At 40.6% G+C, this 22941-nt stretch overlaps 1 protein-coding gene and 1 long non-coding RNA gene across 2 annotated transcripts in view; one reads left to right on the top strand and one right to left on the bottom strand.

Moving 5' to 3' along the window:
- Positions 1 to 6214: 6214 nt before the first annotated feature.
- LOC135213671 (uncharacterized) overlaps positions 6215 to 22941 on the bottom strand; it is a 34782-nt gene continuing 18055 nt past the window's right edge. The window contains exon 3 of the mRNA XM_064247733.1: positions 6215 to 13459. Coding sequence (XP_064103803.1) covers positions 11216 to 13459 — 2244 coding nt within the window. The 3' untranslated portion in view covers positions 6215 to 11215. The remainder of the gene's footprint in view (positions 13460 to 22941) is intronic.
- Positions 19588 to 21211, top strand: LOC135213956 (uncharacterized). The gene is made up of 3 exons (XR_010314235.1): positions 19588 to 20264; positions 20392 to 20549; positions 20722 to 21211. It is a non-coding gene; the product is annotated as an uncharacterized LOC135213956 (long non-coding RNA).

Raw genomic sequence — 22941 nt, 5'->3', positions numbered from 1 at the left:
TCACCCAAGTCTGCTTCTGCTTTACTAGAGTTGCCAGCGAGGTAGAGACCTATAAAGCTGGTGCACTCCAGATGATCTGTCAACGGGGGCGTGACCACAATGTGACTAGACCATATTGACCATACCATGAGGGTTAAGAAGTAAAATAAATATATATATATAAATATATATATCACCACCTGACCAACCTAGCCAAAGTTAAGGTGTGTTAACTAAGGCTTAAGAGTTAAGAAGTCGCCGTTGTCGGCGACTCAACAACTAAATTAAGAGCTCTTCCTAACCATTTTCTACAGGATAGGATGAGTGGTACATCTTGCCCCCAAGATTGTGTCTGCAGACACGTATGGCCCTAGCGAGCAGCAGATCTCATATGCCATCTTCACATCTCGCAGGGAGTGTGAAGTGAACACAGAGTTGCTTCGCTAAAACATGGTACTCAGGATGTTGCCGAGTGCCATGCTCTGTTGAAATGCTTCCGAGGCCGCGCCCTCACCTCGTGAGCATTCAGATAAAAAGATTTCAAATCTTTGTGCAAACACAATGAAGGAGCATTTTTGAAAGAACTCCTTAACACTAAAGCCAGGGTGTTCTTCGATATGGGCAAGTCTGGTCTTTTTCGGAACACTGCAGATTGCCCGAATGACTTCGACTTTCTTGAGTTTTATGTAGATAAAACTTGAGAGACCTGACAGGGCACAGGACTCTCTCTGGCTCCTGCCCACTAACTTGTGCCATCCTTGCTTCCAAGCTCCTGGCCCAAGGACAAAACGGGTTTCCATTCTTAGGCCACAACGAAAGGCTTAGAGAGCACACCGCCTTGTGTTCTCTAAAGCCAAAACTTGTGACGATGGCTTAAAATCTCACTAACCCTCTTTGTCGTATCTAGGGTGGTTAGAAGAAGGCCTTCCTGATCACATGCAAGAAGTTAACAGGTAGGAGAGGTTCGAATGCTTTGACATCAAGAACTTCAGACTACGTCTAAGTTCCATATTGAAAGCTTCGATCTGGACATGCACAGTCAGTCCGTCTGTACTAAAGTCAGGTGACCGACCAGTTGACCAGTCAGACGAATCAAGGACAGCAAGGCTGTACCCTGAAGACCATAAGGCACTATTCTTCGCTGAAGGATGGGACTGCCTGGGCGATTCAATCTAAGCAAACCTTGGGGGGTGTATCAACGCAACCCAACGTCGTCAGCGAATCAACTCCTGACTCGAGCTTCTGGTGCCAGGAGAAAGGAGCAAGGAGCAAGGAGCAAAAAGGCGATTCAGTCCCGAAGGAAGAATGCCTGACAGTCCAACCTGGTCTCATGTTACACGATCATCGGGGGTGTATAAACGCAACCGACTTCGTCAACAAGAAACTCAGGGCTACTATATGTCGCCTGATCTCGCACGAGTGTCTGACTCCGAGAAAACAGGTGAGACAAAAAGTAGATGGTGAGCGAGTTACGAGATTCCACAGAACTCAAAGATCGTAAAGGGCTTTGTTGTTTGACAGACGCAAATCTCTGAGCCCAAAAGCCATCAACAACATATTTGCGTATTCTTTAATAGTTGTGACTGCCAGCTTATCCCATTCTTCAGACGGAAATGGAAGACGGTAATCTTATTCCTGTCAACATCTCGATAGTCTGAACGTTGTCAGACTCAGAGCGGAGAGGTTATAGGTACCTTTCGAGTTAGAGTAGACCGACTCTCTCGGAAAAAGGTCCTTGGAAAGTGAACTAGGAAGGATGTGGCCTCTGTGAATCCAGGATCCTGAAGGCCAACATGGGGCGATCAGCGTCATTGTCGCTCCCTGTGACGTCATAAATCCTCATTACATTTCCTAAGCGATTGAAAAAGGGGAAAAGAGACTAAACATCCATCCCCGTTTAATATCATAGGATGGCGTTTAATGGTACCGATCCCGGATCGAGAAAAAGGGAGCAGAGAAGAAGAAGCCTCTTCGTCCTCAACATATCGAAGAGAAGAATGAAAGGGCGTCCCTAAAGTCTCCACAACTCTCAACATACTTCTAAAGAAAGATTCCACTCGGAAGTCAAAAGTTGCTGCCGTCGATCGAGACGATTCGTACGGACTTTTGCAATCCTGTAACGAACCTCTAGAGGATCGTTACATTCTACGCCTGTTGTTATAATAGGCTCTTTCTCGTAAACTCGAGCAGGGACCGAGAGAATATACTTCTTAAGATATGAGAGAGCTGTGGAATATCAGAGTTGATGTGGACCACTGGTTCCAAAAACTCGTTTCGAGGACTGGAGGGACGACCGAATTGCATTTACTTCTTTCAGATTAAGATCCAGGACATCTGAAACACTATCCAGATGTCCGGCACCTTCTTTCTATCATGACGCACTGAGAGATGTTCAGAATAATTCCTAGATCTAGAATAATATTTCAGTTTCCCGGTAGGAAAAAACTGTGGTCTGAATTGCAGTCTATTCGGGGAAACAACTTCTTCAGGAAGGAAATGGTCCCCAGCAAGCTCATCCATTCCCTCCCCGAGTATGCTTACTTCCCTATAAGGCTGCGCTTTGCCTAAGCAGGAGAGCATATAAAAGTGCAATGTTGCGGTAGACTCGTAGTTCTATACCGTGCGGTAACGAGCACCGAAAGGATTGAGATAACTCTGTTGAACATAGTAAGGCAAAACGAATGCAACGTTTAATCATTCACGTAAGAAATCCCCTCAATCTTAGGCTAAAGTCCGTGATTGTAGGACAGATATACAGTTAGTCAGTCAATCCCGCAGGAGAGACGTAACCGCCAGCACAGAGATACGGTTAGTCAGTCAATCCCGCAGGAGAGAGAGACGTAACCTACCGCGCATGAGAGCGCACGATCTGTTACTGGCTCGGTTGGAACTTGGACAGTCAGACACAGCAGCAGCCAGCAGCTTACGAACGTCGTCTCTTAACTTTATGTCTGGGTTGCCATCTACCCTATTCTACGAAGAAATAGGTGCGTTATTTTTTGAGCAAAAAGACACTCTCAAGCTGGTATATTTAAGCGAAACAGAAAACGCTAAATATATAGATGCGTTTGTGTCGTCAGAACACTACCATACAACGGTAAAAGATAAATCGGAAACTCCTGGAAGGCTGCAGGGAGTAACGATTAAATGTCCTTAAAATAATGGACAATAGACCTCTCGGTTGCCATCCGAAGAGGTAACTACAGCAAGCGTGTATGACTTGAACCAACCAGTAGAAAAATAACGCAAGGCAAAATATTTTATTATATCACAATAAAGTTTGTTCATACTTACCTGGCAGACATATATATAGCTGAATTCGGAAGTACAGCTACATATATCTGACAGGCAAGTTTCATGAACAAAACTTAGAGAATCGAAGCAGACAGCTCAAGCTTCTTATGTTATTGGACATAAGCGTTCATTGACGTAGTCTACAAGTCTATTTCTTGTACGAGTCTGCGAATGACGAATGAGAGCTCTTCCGAATCTTGTCAATAAGAGCTTATTCGCTTACGCAATATCAAGTTAAAGAGATGTTTGTCAATGAGAACTAACCCATTTACGGGACAAAGAGATATTTTGTCAATGAGGGGATACCCACTTACTTGACAAAACGATAGTATATTGTCAATGGGGGAAAGTCACTGAATTGACAAAACGTAATCCAGAAGTCGAGCATTTTATTTTTCCGATTCCCGTCTCAAACGAGAAAGGGGCAAGAATCCTGTTAAGAGACAGGGCTTACGGCAGGTAGAACGACGATGTTCAATTCGGCAGCGTAGTCCCGACTAGAAACTAACAAAATCTATCATCTGAAAAACCCTTTCAGATGGGCTAAAAAGCTTGCAAAATTATCCTGGGAAGAGGAAGAAACTCTCCAACCAGCTTCCTCTCCCGTATCACAACTAATGCCTGCTAAAGCTTAAAATTTATTGGCAGTATGGCAAAGGTGGCAAAGGAAGTCCTGTCTTGCGCTTTCCTGAAAAGCGTCCTTTTGATGAATGCCTTTGCAAGAATCCTACTGAACGTCGCCGAGACGTCGAGCCTTTACATAACCCGTAACTGCCTTATCGCAAAGTCTTGACTGCGGTAGAGAAAACGAGATCTTCCCTTGAGCTTTCCTTAACTCCATCCACCTTTGCGAAAAGCAATATAATATTGACAGAGACCTCTTGAATTCACAAAACCCGAGGTCTTGCTGGGTTTCGAAGACGAAGTTGTCTGTTCACTTTAAGCTTCCTCCGAAGCACTGCTTACTTCACATTCTTGAGGCTCAAAACTTAAACAAGAGCTTGAAGTCTGAAGAGTTCAACAGAAACGTTCAGCCAGGAGACAAACCTGGTGTGCGCTGGCGCGCGCTCGGCGTCCATTTGCGAGGACGCTCGGCGTCCCCTGGCCGAGGACGCTCGGCATCCACGGCGCGCGCCTGGCGTCCATCCGAGCGTCCCGTTCAAGCCGAGCGTCAAAAGAAGCGTGCAGAAAATCGTCACGCTCCTGACCGGCGTCAAAACAAGCGAGAGAAACTGCCTTCTTTTTCATATTTCTCGGTGGAAAGACGTACACGTGATCAGGCGACGTTCGCCTTCTTACTTCTCACTGAAACGCATAACGAGAGAGTGAGGGGACGTGAAGCGTCCTCTTCTATAAAGCTTCTATTTAGAGGGAGCGAGTCCTTCGAGATTCGTGCACATGCACGATCTTCCGCAGCCTGGGAAACGTCAACAGGTCCTACCGAAGGGACGCCAGATCGATGTGGGTTCCCCGTAACCCTCCTACGGCTTTCGACATGCTCTCCTAGTCCTGGGAGTCCGACAGAGGTCCAGGCCTAGAGGCGTTATGGGGCGGATCTGACATTCCCTCCTGACGAGAGAGAGGACGTGAAGCGTCCTCTTCTCTAAAGCTTCTTAGAGGGCGCGAGTCCTTCCGAGAGCTCCCACCCTTGTGCGGGGAGGACGCCTCGGAGGACGAGAAGCAATACTTCAGGATTCATGCACGTGCACGAACTTTGGCAGTCTGGGGATTTTCATCAGAAACTGCCGAAGGCACGCCAGATCGGTGGGGGTTCCTCGTAACCCTCCTTCGGCTTTCGACATGCCCTCTCCCTGTGGTCCTGGGAGTCCGACAGAGGTCTAGACCTAGAGGCGTTATAAGGCCGATCTGACGCACCCTCCACTACACAAGGGGCACTGTCACTGCACTTAGCCACTTCACTATTGCTCTCTAAAGCAAGCACTTTCGATTCTAAGTTACGAAACGAAAGAGTATAAGAGAAAAGGGCAATAACCTCTACAGACACTGTTTTAGGGCCCGAAGGCAACATTACAGGGTTAGGAGTAACAATAACAGAAGTAGCACTCTTCACAACAATGAAGGAGAGTGATCACCTCTCGCAGACATATTCATAACCCGTAGGCCATACTATAGGGTTAGGCAAAATAAAGTCTACAGGAAGGTTAGCAGGTTCACTACCCTGACTTTTGTTTACTGATTAATTGCGTACATACGAATCATACTTTTTCCTTACGGAATTAGACATGTTTACTGATTAATTGCGTACATACGAATCATACGTCTTCCTTACGGAATAGACAAAGTCTCACACTCCTTACATGGCAAATCTCAACAAAGAAGCAAGACCCAAACCCCTCGTGCATACCAAGTGCGGATCTACCGAAGCTTTCGGTAGCCACACCTATCTTTGCAGACAACACCCTCTGAAACTAGCCTAACTAGATTCAGATATCTTATGCAAAAATGAATCAAATTCAAATCAATTTAAGATAGCGTATGCCTAGCCACAAATCCAAGTAAATGAATCAAAAGACAATTAGGATACTTAGCGGCAATGAAGTTTCCAAAATCCTAAGACGGAGGTACTGAAAACAGGTGTTTTCAGCACCGGCGACAGAAAAATTATGAATAGAAAATGGGAATGGTTCCTGATACCCGCCTCCCAGCGGCGGGAATGGGTACTAACCACCTGGCCGACCACTGCGTGTCGGAAGTTTTTTTTAAATTCTGTTGGACTTCAGAAAATACAGCTATATATATATCTGACAGGTAAGTTTCATGAACAAAATTAATGTTTCTATATAATAACTGTTGCTGTATATTTTCTTTAAAAAAAAAAAAAAAGATTGTCCGTAATCTAACGATAGTTGCTCAATTTTATTCTTTCTTTTGTGTATTCTATAGGAAATTTATTCAGCTATCTATTGCCACCTTTATTTTTTCTATCTTTAATCCTTACTTAGGTACAATACGAAATGTCAACATAAGTAGTAGGTTGGAAAAAATCTGAAAATTGCACTCAGTAAAAAATAAGCATTTTTTAAATCAGTAAATGCTAATCAGCAAACACATTAATAGCTAAATGACTGCTTCCACATGAAATTTCAAACATTTCCATACAATTTACACATAAAATAAACTCCCCAAACCTAATTACTATTATATTTTTTATTATTATTTTAATAAAAAATCTATAATTTTCCTTAAAAATTTCACGTTCCTCACGTCATTTTCTTATTTCTAAGCCTTGCAAAGATTTTTCGATTGCTTTAGGAAAAAATTCAATCATTTGCTGACATCATAAAACAAATCAGAATCCTATACAAAGTATAGTGTGGACGTATCGATTTTTACAAAGAAACTTTTCCCTCCACGGCATAGTAAGCATACTAGGTAGCACTATAGGAACCCTGGTAAGCACAAGAGGGTTAAGAAGAAAGTAGTAACTTATAGTTGATATCTTTGAAAAATTAAATTGCAATACACTACAAGAGCAAGCAGCAGTGAAATAGAAATACGTATAAAAAACAAATCAAAATATGACATGGCAAAAAAAAAAAAAAAAAACCAAATTTGTAACTAATTTGTATTTTTCATAACTAACAAACCTTCGGTCTTAACATTTGGAATGGAGAGGTGCAAGAGTAAATTAAAAGAAAATCAAAATCATTTAAGGACTGGAAAGTAAGGCATGCACAGGGTGCTGAGGAACAGTACAGAGAAGAGGAAAGAGATGCAAGGAGGAGGGTAAGTATGGCTATTTGAAAGGTGGCAGAGCAGTTGAATGAAAGACTAAGAACAAGTAAAGATCACAGAAGTGATAAGAGAGTCCCGATTTAGATGGTATGTACATATGTAGAGGATGGATGACGTGGAGGCAGTGAAGAAAGCATGGGAGGAACCTGTTACAGGAAGAAGATTGAGAGGGAGACAGAGAATTAGATGGTGAGATAAAGTGAAGGACAATATTGAGAAAAGAGGTTTGGTGGAGGATGATGCCTTTGAAAGAAGGCAGTGGAGAAGGAACATCAGGCAACTGACCCCTTAATGTAGGGATAACGGTGGGAAAGAAGAAGACCTCCAACCTATCGGAAAGCAACAACCGTCTTTCTCATACTTTCATTATCTGTCATATCAACCCAGAAACAACTTTTCAAAAGGTCTTGCAATTGTTTGCTTGACGGATTTTTCCACTGAAGTCACTGGGGAAGCAGCTTAACAAGAAGCACCTAACACAGAGCAAGTCCATAAGATTCTTTCTCTGATACTGGTAACAGAACTTTTGGGGGTTCCTCTCTCATTTCTAGAGGCTGTGACAGCCAGATCTTGGACCAATGAGTTCTACTGATAGACTACCAGAGTATTGGAGTCTCAGTTGTTTCCTGGCCAGATGAAGTGTTCTGCATCTTGGCAAGTCTCAGAATTGTACTGGCACACAGATAGGCTATTTAAAATTATTAGGTTTGTACTTAAATAAATTTTGAGTTAAAAAATTGTATTTGCATTTAATTATAGATCAGGACTTATAAAAATGGCCTTGGCAATCATTATTCTACTTCATAATTCTTTTCTTAATCTTTTTTTCCATCAATTTTGTGTTACATTAAGTTCATAATTTACAGGTTTTTAACTCAGTTTGTCACACTGCCAGTACTTCAGCACTGTTTTCTATGCAAGTTGTATTGTGACATTGTATTTTCTCTATTTTCCAGTGTTATTTCCAATAATGAAAGTAGGGTCTTCCCTGTCTCTGGCAAACGTTACAAATACAAAATTTAGGCATTAGTTTAAAAACCTGATATACTCTACATGGACATATGCTCTGACCCTTGGTTACTGCAGACAAACTGAGTACTAAATAGCAAGACTGTCCAGACTTTGACAATTAAATTTCAGATGATGAAAAAGGAAAAAGAAAAAACACATTTGCTGATGACAAATCTTCCATCCTTAAAATAAATATGCTTGGAATGTAAAGTGGAGGCACATAAAACTAACTGATAAGCACAATGTGAATGAAATTGGTGGCAATTCAGACATACAATAAAAACATGCACTTTTGTGAGGCCCAATTGAAGGTCATATCAGTTAAAAATCAATTAGGAGGAATTAAAAAAATGTAAAGAAAGTTGAAGGGGCACTCCAATTAAAACCATGAAAATGTGCCTAAAAAGATATTCCTAGGTGATTAGAAAAGTCTGAAACTGGAGGAGAAGATAAGTACAGATACAGTAATCATATTTTTTTTTCAACTACAGAATTTGGTTCTTGAAGTGTTGAAAAGACATTTAATGATGGAGATTTTGTGCACTGAATACTCTGCTTTTGGTGGGAAAATGTATATGTGAATACGACCTCCAATAAGCAAGGTTAGTCTTTGCAAAGGTTCCTCAAACCTTCATAATTGATTTTTTTCAAAATACATTTTTCATTACTTTTAACTGTACTGAAGTGTTAATAACATTTACAGCTTTCAATATACGTAAATGTAAAATATAAAAGGAGTGGGATCTACAGGCAATGTTCAAACTTCTGTTGTAGAAAAATTAACTTTGCATTTACAAAATTCTCATTTCCTATTCAAATATAAAAAGTTTGGGGAAGCACACACTATAAGACAATGTTAGATATTTTAAAATGAGATGAAAAACCTGAAGAGGTGGGGATTAATCAAATGTTTGGATTACAAAATCTATAAAAATGCAACATAACTCACAAATTTCAAAATTTTTGTGATGTCATTATCTGATAAGTCAAACCTCATAAAATTTCAATACAAATAAGTAACAGGACCTAAAAGTGATACAGATTAGAAACTTACAGGATGAAAAAAACAAGAAGCCAAAAAATTACTTGAAACTGTATCAAATCTCTATTCCTATGTAAACTCATGTTTTGTAACTGAGGAATGACCGAACAACTCACTTTACTTGCAATGTCTCGATCTACCTCGATGAGTACTGATACATATCTAATACAAGAGAAAGTGAGCCCAGAAACAAGATTTTGACAGGTAAGAAGTGGTTACATGGAATGGAATTATTTGGTGGTATTTGACAATTTTAACTGCCTGGGTCATGGACAGTGAAGATGGAGGCTCAGTTTAAGTCCAAAGGTCATTCACTGAGGTCATGAAGGCTACTCAGTGCCAGGGTCCCTTTAGAAATGTAGGTCTTGCCTATCATATCAACAATGTTTCACTCACATTCAGCATATATTCAGCACTCAGTTAATCTGCTCTATGTGGGTATTAAACGTATGGTTGTTCTACTCTTCGTGAGTGCTACGTGTAAGAGTAAATCTTTTAATTCATCTTTCAGATAAAGCTTTGAGTCTAGAAATGTGCCTTGGTGTTTGGTTAAACTACAATATAATAATAATAATAATAATGATATACGACTGATTAAATTTAAATCTTAAAATTTTTTCATATGAAAACATATCTGAAGTGCAATTACTGGAACAGATACAGATGATGACTTGACAGACACATTAAAAAAAAAAAATACCCGTCGTGACTCCAGGAAATGACTGACAGTTCTATACTAATTTGCCATAGGGGAAAAAATTCCACTTCTCTCAAACAAGTCAGTATATTATGTTCATAACAATTAAAAACATCAATCAAAAAACAAGTTTATAGATAAAAATAGTGTTCACATTGCTATTTCCTTTCTCCTCACAACAGTGAATTCATCTTTGTGCAAATTCCAAGAATGCCTGAAGTAGTGATCTGGTTAAACTATAACATGTTGGAAGAAAAAAATAGTTGAAGCCAATGTGAGATTTGAGAACTTGGGATCAGAAGAGCATAGGCATTACTGGCAAATATACATCAAATCTTCTTGACAATTCTACTACATCAATTTTTTACTGTATATTTAGGGCAACTTAAATTAATAATGAATACCAGCTGTTTTCTGCTGACCTGATAAATCCACTTGACATATTTCATTTATAAATACAGTAGTACATGCACATTCAACACATTTCTATGTGGCACTTTACCGGCAGCAACTGACTGATAAAAAAAAAAATGACCTTTGCAGCAGCATATTACAGACCACCCTACTTACAAACATACAGATACAAACAAATGGGATCGCAAATTAAAACTGTGTTCTGAGCTCCCCTTAAGTTCAAATTTTGTTTTGTGTGCCTATTCTGTACATACAGTACTGTTTTTGGGTGGAAAAACTTACAGTACTTCATTGATTTTATAACACACTGTACTTGAATAGGCATGAAGAGTACAGTAACCAACTTACAAATGGCCACTGAGAACATAATTCTTTTGTGAGAAGGGTGGTGCCTGTACTGCCATGTGAAAACAGATATTTTAGGTAACCTCTACAAGTCTAACAAAGTTACTCGGTTGTACAGTGCTCTCAATAGTTAACACTGATGCTGAACTTTCCTCCTGTTCATTGAAAATTCTTTTCTGATCCTTTTGGTGTTTTAGTTTTTGGTGTTTTAGTTATAGATCTTCACACCTTTTCCACTTTGCTACATCTCCTTTTTCTAGGACTTCTACTGATTTCCTTTTCAGGCCTAATATAAATCTCTACATATCAGTGCCTACTTTTCCCATATAAGTACTGCAGTTTTTCCTTGTAATTTTTTTCTCTTGGTCATGGGTACCTATACCTACAATTACATTAATATTTTTTTTACAATGATAATATCTAGCTAATATTCCTACTTAGTTTTAATGTAGTTCTCCACTGAACTATTGATTCTCCTTAGAGGGTCATTTTCAATTAACTAGAAAATTACTTTTCTTATGCTTGAGCTATGAATAATTTGACATCATACAATGCATCAACTGACTCATTTCCCAAGTGATCTTGAAACTTCATAAAGTGTAAACTCAACGCTGGTGCCTTTACTGAATTGACCTTCTCCAACTCCCATATCTTTACCTCCTCTGAGAGTGATACTGTTAAAATAAAGCAGACTTTGGTTTTAGTTTACAAGATATAACTTTTCTCTTCTTTTTAGCTTTTGGATACTTCAACCCAGAACTATCTACATCAGTTTCTCCCACCTTTAATTTCTTGTTGAATTGCTTTCCAAGGACACCTTTCACTGAATTGCCTTCCATTTCTTTACTAGTTTCGCGTTTTCTTGTTATGTTGAAATTCTTTACTGTTTTATGTTTAGGCTTTAAGCTATTTGCAGAAGTGGATAACATTTGTACCTTGCAGCTTTGTCTCGGACCTGTAAACCTCTGACTTGTAAAAGGAGTTTGATTTGTGGTATTTTTGGCTTTATTTTGCTTGCCTTTACTTGATGATAATATTTTTTCAACACAATCAGGAAAATCTTTCTCCAAAACTGTTCCCTCTTTTGGATTTAATTTTCTTATATATTTTTGCTTTCCACTATTAACCTTTTTTTTCACTGGAAGCAGCTTTTTCATACTACCTAAATCGAATGACTCCTCTAAAACTGTATTAACATTCGTCCCCTTTTCAGATGAACATTTCAGTCTCTTCTTAGTTGACATGAGTAACTGTTTCTCAATCATTAATCTAGCATCATCCACAACAATATCAAAGGTTATTTTGTCATCTTTTTCACCATCCAGGGTTTTCGTGATGCTACTGCTACCTACATGGCCCTGGTCAGCTCTCTCTTGCATTCTAGTATTTACTCCTCCTAGATAACTTTTTGATGTAATATACCTATCTGCTAAAGAAACTATATAATCCAGTTTTTTTACGGAAGGGTTGCTGATTTTCTTTAGAGAATTCTTAATCGCCTTAATGATGAACTCAGGAACGTGTGCTTCAGAATTTAGCAGCCAAACCTGTGACAATAACTCAGAAATTTTATGGTAAACTTCTCCATCTTTTGGATGACCAAGCATTAGAAGGGATGCTAACTTAAGGGCTGCCTTCAATTTCTTCTGGAATCCTCTTGGGGATGATTTGGTCATGGAATTGAATTTCTGTCTCTCTTTAAGGACACTTACTGCATCATGCAACTCTGGTAACTTACTCTGCATACTGTCACAGTACACCACTGTTCTCTGAAGAATTTCTAGCACACTTTCTCTGCTTTTAATTTCTGAGAGAGCATGCAATGCACTAGATAAACTGAACCCCAAAGAATCAATTCCTCCACAATCAGAGCTCTTAGGTCTCTTATGATCAAAATATGGGACACCTTCAAGAGCAGTACTATTTTCATCTTTTAAACTGCCAGTACCAATGTCCAATGTTAGCTTTTCTGTTTCGTCTCCTAAAACTCTCTTATTTCTACCACTTCTTTTCATTTGAACGCAATTACTCATTTCTTGGCATTCATCACCTAATGATGGCAAATCTACCAAGCCACTGGTAGAGGCCCCAATGACACCTGCTTCTGTTAAACTGTTCCTTGCAGAACTTCTCATCAGTTTCTCATTTCCCGTTTCATGAACTAGTTCAACATCTTCAGTTTGTTCTATTCTCCTGCTTAAGATCACTGATTTCTCATTTCCAAATACCCCCCCTGAATTACTAGAGCTTTCACATTCATTAATTAGTTTTTCTCTTTGATCTTCAATATTAACTTTGCTGTTTTCAACACTGCCATTTTCACACAAAACTATTACATCATCATCTACAACATTATTTATTGGCCTCTGAATTTTACTTGCATATGATACTTTTTCACATGTTTTCTTCAAGTATTTTTCTGCCAATTTCAAAATGACTTCAAGCTGCCCTATATGTGGGCTATCTATCTTCTGAAGCTTGCGTGCAATATCTTCTATAATTGGTAAAGGGACCTTTTCCCTCACTCTTAGTTTCTTGATCTGGCCCAGCACCTGAGTTACATGTTGAAAGATTTTTTGTCCTTCGCCCCATTTCAAATGCCCAATAACAATCAATGAAGCCAACTGTAGGGCTTCTTTCAACCTCTGAGAGAACCTGGATGTAGAACTTGCTGACCCATTCATTAATAGTCCTTTCCTCAAAACTCTGACAGCCTCTGGGAGCTCTGGTAACCTTCTACGTAGCCCATTATAAAAGCTTATCTTTTTTCTCACTATACTGATAATAATTTCCTTATTTCTATTTCTTGACATAGTTTTCATAAAAGGTGATAATTGAGGGTTCCAAAGATTATAACCCAATATGGTTTCAAGAGCAGAATATGATGAAGTCTGTGCTCCTGAGTCACCAATTACCTGGATCTGAAAGTTAGAAAATGGACAATTTTTAAAAGTACCGTAAATTGCATTTTTTGTATCTATACAAACCTGAAGACCTTTACATTAGGAATATGCTGACAGCGAAGCTAAAATATGGCCGTTAAAACTCTTGAACAAGGTGGTTAGGCAATAACTAACATCAGGTAGGCAGGGATACCTGGCCGTCTGCCAGGATGTAAACATTCCACCTTGCCTTTCGGCCCAGGTCTGAGATTGAGGGGTGGCATGAGGTGGGCCTAATGTGTAAAGGACCTCAGGTTTGTATAATTAGGAAAAATACAATTTACTTTCAGAAATTGTCATTGTTCCTACACAATATACAAACCCTCAGTCCTTTACATTAAGAAGACTCAATGATCGGAGGGAGGAATCTGAGTGAGTCTCTAAAACTGACTGGAGTTTGGCACACTTGGGCTACTCCTCCTAGTCGAAAGAGCAAGGAGGAGTGCTCTGCCTCTGATAAATTGATTGGAGTATAAGAACTGTGAGATTTAGAGTCAGACTTCTGGGCCTTTTCGAAATGAGTGAGAAATCGTAACTCGTACAAAAAAGGCTGCAGAGAAGCAGTAAGGCAAAGCACTGAGGATAGGAGACTCGGGCAATAAGGCAAATATTTTGCTGTATAGCACAAGACTCCTTTCTCCTTCCTCTCCTTGCTAGCGGAAGGAGCAGGATTGCTTCTATGATTCTAACAAGAAAAATAGAAAAGAAGCTCGATGTGTAAGCTTACTACACCAAGCGCCAGACCAGCAAGTGTAGGTTTGAATCCTATTCCCAATCCGAACGAAGAGAAGTAGAAAGACCAACAGGGAGGAGGAGGAGGAGGAGGAGATGCCAGTCACTCACATCCATCTTACCTCTAGATCACTCACATCCATCTTACCTCTCGAACCACACACCTTAGGCAAGAAGCCACTTGTCCTCTTGAAGGCACCAGGTAAGATAACACAACTTGTTGAGCATCAACCAAAGGACCAAGGAAAAATGGGGTTCCAAGGACTTGTGGGCTAAAACCTAAAGGAAGGAAGACAAATGTGGTCTTAATGAGACCACATCTACCTTTAAGTCCAACGAATTCTTCAGAACAAGCAACTGGAACCGTGTGCTCTTAGGGAGAGCGTACAAGAGAGGTTGTTACCATTTGCAGAAAAGTTCCTCGTGGTCTTGCAAGACCAGGAGAAAGACGTGTCCTTAGACACTTTTCCCTTGGCAAGTTGGTCGTAGAGAAGTATATCAACAACCAGTCAAAGATGTTGAGTCTCTATCAGGTAGAGCAACATGCCAATAGGACAAAGCACCTCACTGGTGTGGTCGGTATGTTGGCGTGCTACCTTGGTGGCTGCGAGTTCGATTCTCGGGCATTCCATTGAGGAGTGAGAGATGTGTTTCTGGTGATAAAAGTTCACTCTCAACGTGGGTTGGAAGTCACGTAAAGCCTTTGGTCCTGTTGCTGAAAACCACCAGTTCCAAGCAACGTAAAAACACTATACAAATAAACAAACAAACAATAGGACAAAGTAATGACTAATCTGGATCAATAAATACAAAGTCCAAGGCACAGGCTATCATATAGGAATCGAACCCGTCAACAGATGCCGAATGCCTGAGGTCCCTGTGGTGGCAAGATAGAGAGAAGTTTCCCTTCAGTAGATTGAACCTCAACTGAGGAGAAACGATACTACTTACATGAAAGACTAGGGCGATGTAGACCTACGTTTTTCACAATGACACCAATTGTAATCCCTGGATTGTTACAGAGGACTGAAAGGTACTTATCATCTCAGTCAAATACCAGAAGAACTGACCTACTGGTATGTGCCTATTACTCAGGCGGTGCAAATGATAACAGACGCATGTCGGTAGGAGCTGCCCTGAAGTTAGGTTTCCATGGTGACAACAGGGCACCAAAGATGATTCTCTCATAGCTGAAGTGGTTGTTCCTGAGACGGGAACACAGGAGTGATGTAAGTTCCATGAAGACAACCAAGACCTGGAGGAGAGCAGGTACTTCTGCTGAAGCATAACTACTACCAGGTCTTGGTTATGTCAAATCAAGTCCAAAGACTCAACAGACAACTCTTCTTCAAGAACCAGCTGAAGGAGAATGCCTGTTACGAGCATTCTTCCTTGTTCCTCTTAACTCTTTCCTTCTGTCTTCTTCCCTATTGGAAAGAACGTTGAAAGAGAAACGTGTACTCTCCCAGAAGAGAAAGACGAGGGCTGGCTATTTACAATTGTTCTTCAAAGTCTGCCTTTCCAGTTTACCTCTCCTTGACAACCATGGTATCCACCTCTCTCTCTAAGATAGAGGAGCAGAACCGAATAAACATCTGTTCCAAAGGATCGCCACTAATTTGGGACTTGCAAAACTGGTGATCCGGATAAGGAAAATGTCCATTTCCTAGTACCAGAATTGCCCACAGGTTGCTGATTGGTGCTGGGCGGAGAAGAAATCTCAAAGGATACTGCCTGGAGGGAAACCATGGCGGAGTCCTCCACACTTGCTGTCTCTTGTTACGAGAGGGTAAAACCTCCATGGCAATGAGAAATGGTGTGAGACCCAAGATTGGGCGAGGTGGCATGAGGGTAATCTGCAGTAGAAACAGGACCTTTCTGAATCTCTTCTGTTGCTGGAGCAGAGGGGAAGAGAGTTTGATTGGGAGTCTCAAAACTCTGGATGAACTCCTCATCTCCAGAGAAGGTATTCGTCCAGTTGAGAATGCCCTTAAAAGCAAGGAATGCCCGCCCTTACGAAAACTCGTCTCTCCTATAGGAGGAAGGGCCTTGCTTAATGCAGTTTATTCACAGGGGAGCTGCAATCATATTCCCAAGATCAATGTGCTGACAAATCGGTGCAACGATCTCTGCCAAAAGAAAAAATGGTACGTACAGTGGACCCCACGTATTCTCGGACTCAGACATTCGTGGATTTCTCTCGGGAATGTTTCCCCGCATTATTCGGGGAAAATTTGCATATTCACGGTATTTTCTATGAGAAATATCCACAAATTCCTGTTTTTTTTTTTTATCAATGTCATCATAAAATGCACTTTTTGTGATACAACTATTAAAAAACCAAGTATAAAAATTTTTAAAGGGTTTTTCTTGAGTTTTAACTAACAAAATAGGCTGTTTTCAGCGTTTTTATAGGTTTTCCAACTATTTGGGGGTTTTACTTATTCATGGGGGGGTCTAGTACGCATCCCCCGTGAATATGGGGACCACAGTATATTTGTTCCCAAAGAAAAACTGCGGGAGTTTTCCAAAGGCGCAAAACTACCGATTTGGCAGAATCCAATTAAACTGTCTTCAACTAACTCAAATGTATGACGAGCTGATCTGAAGATCGATTTCGAGATACCAACCTAATTAGCTGAATTCCAAGAGACTAACTCATCGAAATTCTCTCTGTTTGACTTGTAACTCTTGGAATAACCGAGAGGACTGAGAGAACAGGGAAAGAGAAAGGGCATTCTTACCTGTCCTACTAAAAAAACTAGCGGGAGGGGTGACCGTGGCTGTCATCAACCTGTGATGATGACAGTACAGCAAAGGAATTTGCTTATGCCATAGCATGCCATACCAAAGCACCAACTTGAGTATTGCAGAAAGTTCACTCCAACACAGCAGAGCTCCAATCGCTTGATTCAATAGACAGCAAACGAGCTGAGCCTAAGCCACCAAGGTATTGGCTCAGCAACAAACAAGCGAAGGCAAAACTCATTGCTAAGAACAATCGCTTCTTCCCTAAATGCTATAAGCTAGTCTCCTTCAAGGCCGAAGGCCCTCGAGAAGAAAGCTAAAAAGGGGGGAGTCTGCCTGCTATCCTGTGTGTTTGGACCCTAACATCCAAAAATGACATATGGGGCTGACCAGGTAGAGCTGGGACGTAGTGTTGAAAGAACTGACATGTCTCGGCCCCTACTCTTATTGTGCCTAAACAAGACCAAAGAGCAAACCGAGGAAATCAAGCGCCTGGCGAAACTCCCAACTCATTGGGAATCGGGAGTGGTCTCTTCTTGGCTTCCTGTGAGACCAGGAAGAGATAGGCACAGCACCAGTCTTGGCTGCAGGCTTCCATAACTGGGACCAAGAGCACTGCCTAAAGAGGTCATGCCCGCTATGCTCTCAAACCACAAACGTCAAGAGGAGAACACAAATTGGCTCCCACCCAACGAGCAGGAAGGGCCAAAGAGAGAATCCTGCCTCCCCGATGGGAAGCAGTCCCCTAGGAGTTCGTAAGACTTCTAAAGGGAACTCCTCCCACAGGTGCTCGAGCCTGAGACGCCATATACTCGGGTTGAGACCAAAACACCAGGTGCTCAGTCAAAGACCATGGGAACTCTCAAGACTCCTGAAATGTGAGTCTCCAGTGGAGAATGCAAATCAGCTCCCACCCTACAAGCAGGAAGAACAGAGGCAGTCCCTCAGAAGCCCAGTAAGACTTCAAAAGGGAAACTCCATTCTGCTTCCCCAGGCGGTCGGTCGTCAGCCAAACTGTGGCACCAAGTGCTCAGTCAGAGACTGAGGCACGAGACCGGGCCCTGGTCAAGTACTTTGGAGTACTGGCAGGGAGAGCCAGGACACTTGATTGTCCTGGTTCTTTCTCTTGCCCTCTGCCTGAACGGTGAGAGGTCTCTCTGACACTAGTTCAGGATGCACTTGGAAGCCTTGGCTAGGCCAAGACCCTGACACAGAACCAGTCTTAGATGTGGACTTAAAAGAACTGGTCGAGGGAGCGCAAGTCAAAGTCTGCGTGCCCGATGACTTACAAAAATGCAAGACCCTGTTAGGTAAGTGATTTGGTTCCCAAGCCCGAAGGCCAGGAAGAGCCGACGACAGAACCCAGTGCCTCCACGAAAGGAGGCAGCCCCTTAGAGGTTGAGTGAAGAAAATTCTTAGGGGACGAGATGCAACTTAATTCTTCCTCGACCAATAAGCCTCGGGAAAAGAAGGGGAGACTGCAGCAGAAGTTGCAGGCGATGATAAGATTGAAGAAGGTGCTCATCTCACGGGACTTCTTTGAACTCTTCTCCGGCACCTTCTACAGGAATAACACATTAGTGACCTGGACAGCTGCAGCAGAAGACAGGTATAGCCCAGTCGCAATACATACAGGAATGCCAGTAACAGCACAAGAGCAATCAGGGGAGCTGGGGCAGGAGGCACAGCAGGAGCTGCCCGTAATGGGACTACAGGGAGACAGGAGCAACAAAATAGGAACCTAGCAGGAGTAAACAGATTACAGGCACAACAAGGCAGTGCCATAGCATACAGGATTACTAAAGTTAAAATTGTAGTCCGCATCACCGCACGTGTTTGTTGCGCATCACCGCACGTGTTTGTTGCGTTTTGTGCTAATTTTGCCATTAAAGCTCCCTGCAAAGAAGCCAACATGGGGCCAAAGAAAGTTGCAAGTGCCAGCCCTTCAGTAAAAAAAAAGACCAGAAATATGATTGAATTCAAGTAGAAAGTGGTGTGCGTGAAGCTGATCTTGCTAGGATGTGCAGGAAGTCAGTGTCGACAATCGGCTCTATCCTAGCAAAGAAACATGAAATCATGGCAGCTGATGTTGCGAAAGGGGTCACATCATTATCGAAACAGAGATCGCACCTGGTGGAAGATGTTGAGAAGCTGTTGTTGGTGTGGATCAATGAACTATTAGTGGGGGATAGAGTGTCTGAAGCGATCATTTGGGAGAAAGCTAGGATGTTACATGCTGATCTAAGTAAGAAAATGCCAACAATAAGTGCTGCTCTTAGTGATTTCAAGGCCAGCAGAGGCTGGTTTGAAAAATTAAAAAAGTGTATGGGCATATGTACGTAGTGTTGTAGGGCATGGCAAGGATGCGAGTTCGATAAACATGCCACTGAAGAATTTGTTGATGAATTCAGAGAGTATCTTGAGGCTGAAGGATTCCTCTCTCAAAAGGCCTTCAGTTGTGATGAGACAGGCCTTTTTTGGAGAGAGAGAGAGAGAGAGAGAGAGAGAGAGAGAGAGAGAGAGAGAGAGAGAGGAGAAGGAGGGAGAGAAGAGAGGAGAGAGGAGAGGGAGAGAAAGAAAGAGAGGGGAGAGAGAGAGAGAGAGAGAGAGAGAGAGAGAGAGAGAGCCAAAGCAGACGTACACCACGCAGGAGGAAAGCTCATTGCCAAGGCACAGACCTATAAAGGATAGGCTAACAGTCTTGGGCTGTGAGAACGCCATTGGGGATTTCAAAGTGAAGCCCCTACTACTTATGTATCACTCTGAAACTCCCCAAGTGTTCAAGAAAAACAATATAATGTAATCAAGAATAAATTGCCTGTGATGTGGGAGGTCAACAAAAGGCATGGGTCACAAGGCAAATATTCACTGAGTGGGTCAATGAAGTGTTTGGCCCGAGTGTGAAAAAATACCAGCAGGAGAATCAAATGCCCCTCAAGTGCCTCCTGGTAATGAACCATGCTTCTGCACATCCTCCTGGCTTGGAAGACCAGTTGCTGGATGAATTTAAATTCATCACAGTGAAGTCCTTGGCCCCCTAATACCACTCCTCTCATTCACCCCATGGACCTACAGATAATTTCAAACTTCAAGGAATTTTTTATTTTATTTTATTTTATTGTATCTTACATAAATCAATTGTTTTACTGTATGTACATGTTATGTACTGTACTGTCGTATAACCAAATTTGTTTAAAATTTTTCATTCCAGAATTGCCTGGCCTCCTTCCATGTGTTGACCCACCAGCCTCTCCAACTCTCTCATCACTAAATGAACTAATAATAGCCTCTCCAACTCTGTCTGGTAAGGAATTTATTTTTTATTTGTTTTACTGTACATATGTAAGTTATTTTACTGGGCATTACTGTACACTGTATGTAATGTACTGTTGCATAACCTATTTTTTTATCATTATTCATGAATTTGGCAGAACGTTACTAATCAATGAAGTGTCTTCCGGTGATGAATCCTTCAAAGGGTTTCCAAAGTCACCTGTAGCATCTCCACTTTCTCCAGCTTCATCAGATACAGTGGTGCCATCGTCAAACCCCAACTCTCCAGCCTGTTCACCTTATCATTGTCCATTAAGTAAGGATTTTTCATTTTTATTTAATTTTTCAGGCTTATTGTACAAGAAGTATAATGTAGTAGTATGTATTACTGTACATTATTTTATTTATTACAGCAAGGTATGTACAATACAGTTACTACTAGACTTAAAGTATGTACTATTGTATAATTTTTATTTTTATCATTCCAGGCTTCCAACCAGAGGAAGATTCCTCTTCTTAGCCTCTCTCTCCATCCACATGTAAGTAGTACAATGCCCATCCTAATAAGCAGGCCAACCACTAGTACATAAGGTAACAAATTCTTTTTTTTTATTTTATAAATATGTATGCATAAGTAGATAGTAGTACTACTGTACCATATACTGTGCTTGTATGTATTATGCATACAAGTATTTCGACTTACTTTTTATTTGGTATACATGTATGTAATGTACATATACACATAAGCATTTTTACTGTAGTATAGTATACTAATTTTAATATGTATTTTCATTACAGACTACGTACTGTAGTACCAGGGGAAGCTCGTGTACGTATTGGCACTGTGGATCTACAGCACCCCAGTTTTCACTCAAAATTTATTAATGTATACATACTGTACTATAGTGCAACATGTAGTGTACATAATTACGTACACGTACATAATACGTATTTGATAGATACATATGTTAAATCATTCATAATGTCATTGGTCATTGTCATTCATCTTATTTGTGAAATAATAAATATGCTTGTATGAAACTTTGTAGTATGTACTTTATAGTCCTAGTGATGCAAAGATTTCTATTAAGAAAAATTCCCTCACCAGTCATCCGGAAATCAAGGTGAAAGTTCCATATTAACCTCTTCACCCAAAATAAAACAAGAGGGATGGATTCAATTTTTAAATGAATGGATCAAGCTGGACTGGAACAATATGGAATGTAGGTACTACGTATCTAAAGGACACATTTAATTTGGAAGTATTCATTTCACATCAGCCTAATCACCGATTTCCTTTTTATATTTTTCATATGTAACAGCGGGGTTCACTGTTGCAAAACTCATAAATAAGACTCATGTCAGCATACTGGAATGGTAAGGCAGTCTAAAGTTTTTTGCTCACAAAATGAAAAAGGAATCTGACACTTGTAACCTCAACACACTCTTGGCGGAAAAGTGAGGCTGCTTAAAGTAGCAAGTGATCCCGTGTGTCCATCTCACTTGGCATTTAATGATAACAGTTATTCTAAAAATCCACTTCACCGACAAACCAAGCCTTACAATGCATGTCTATAGAATATTTTCTGCTCAGAAGACTTTTTCTTTCATTTCTCGAAATATCTGCATAAACTCATGTTACACCCTTTATTTAGTATATCCTTTGCCGAAAAAAAGCAACATATCAGTGGAAAATGATTTTACTTACAGAATCCATTTATACTGTGCTTAGACTATCTAAAAACTAGTCTCTCTCTCTCTCTCGTCTCTCTCTCTCTCTCTCTCTCTCTCTCTCTCTCTCTCTCTCTCTCAAACAGCATACATATGCTTTAATGAAAAAAAAACAGCAAAATATCAGTGAAACATTATTTCACTTACAAAATTCATTTTACTTTGAGCTTAGACTTGGCTGTAAAAGCTACAGTCTCTCTCTCTCTCTCTCTCTCTCTCTCTCTCTCTCTCTCTCTCTCTCTCTCTCTCTCTCTCTCTCTCTCTCTCTCTTATATTTTACTGAAAAAATGCAGTAACTCTAGTGTATTTTACTGAAAACATATAGTAATTGGTGAATACAGTGTTGCTGTACGAAAAAAAACGAATTAGTGATAATTTTAAAGACACTGCCAAAGAAAAATCTGCAAAATAGTGAAAGTTCACATGGAAAAGTGAATAATGTTAAAAAAAAAAAACAAAAAAAAAAAAAAACAAAAAAAAAAAAACAAAGTGGACCTCGGATATTTGAAACGCTTAAACCAAGTTGGGCACTGTATATTCAATATATATATATATATAAAAAACAAAGAAAAGATCCCACTGGGAGAAACAGTTCAGTGACAGTCAGGCAAGAGCTCACGAAAACACGTTTGCATCGCATGAAGGCCGAAAGCAAAGTGGAATTTTTACATCGGGACAGGCCTGCCTACTGTAAGTAGCTACTGGCTAACCACCTTGTTCAAGAGTTTCAACGACCGTGTTCCAGTTTTGCCATATGCATATTCTTAATATAAAGGACCAAGGGTTTGTATATTGTGTAGGCATAAAAAAAGGAGAAAAAAATAGTACAGACCTTTAACAAAATAACTTAACTTACTCTTGCCTAAAATTTCTTGGTAAGGGCAAAAACGTATGTGAAAAATAAAATTTTAGGTTGCAAAATATATTCTACCCTACAAAGTCAAGTCATATATATGATCACAGTCATGGTCTTTGAA

The sequence above is a fragment of the Macrobrachium nipponense genome, chromosome 43, assembly GCF_015104395.2.
Source record: "Macrobrachium nipponense isolate FS-2020 chromosome 43, ASM1510439v2, whole genome shotgun sequence".
Classification (NCBI taxonomy): Eukaryota; Metazoa; Arthropoda; class Malacostraca; order Decapoda; family Palaemonidae; genus Macrobrachium; species Macrobrachium nipponense.
This window is presented reverse-complemented; position numbering and strand designations above follow the sequence as displayed.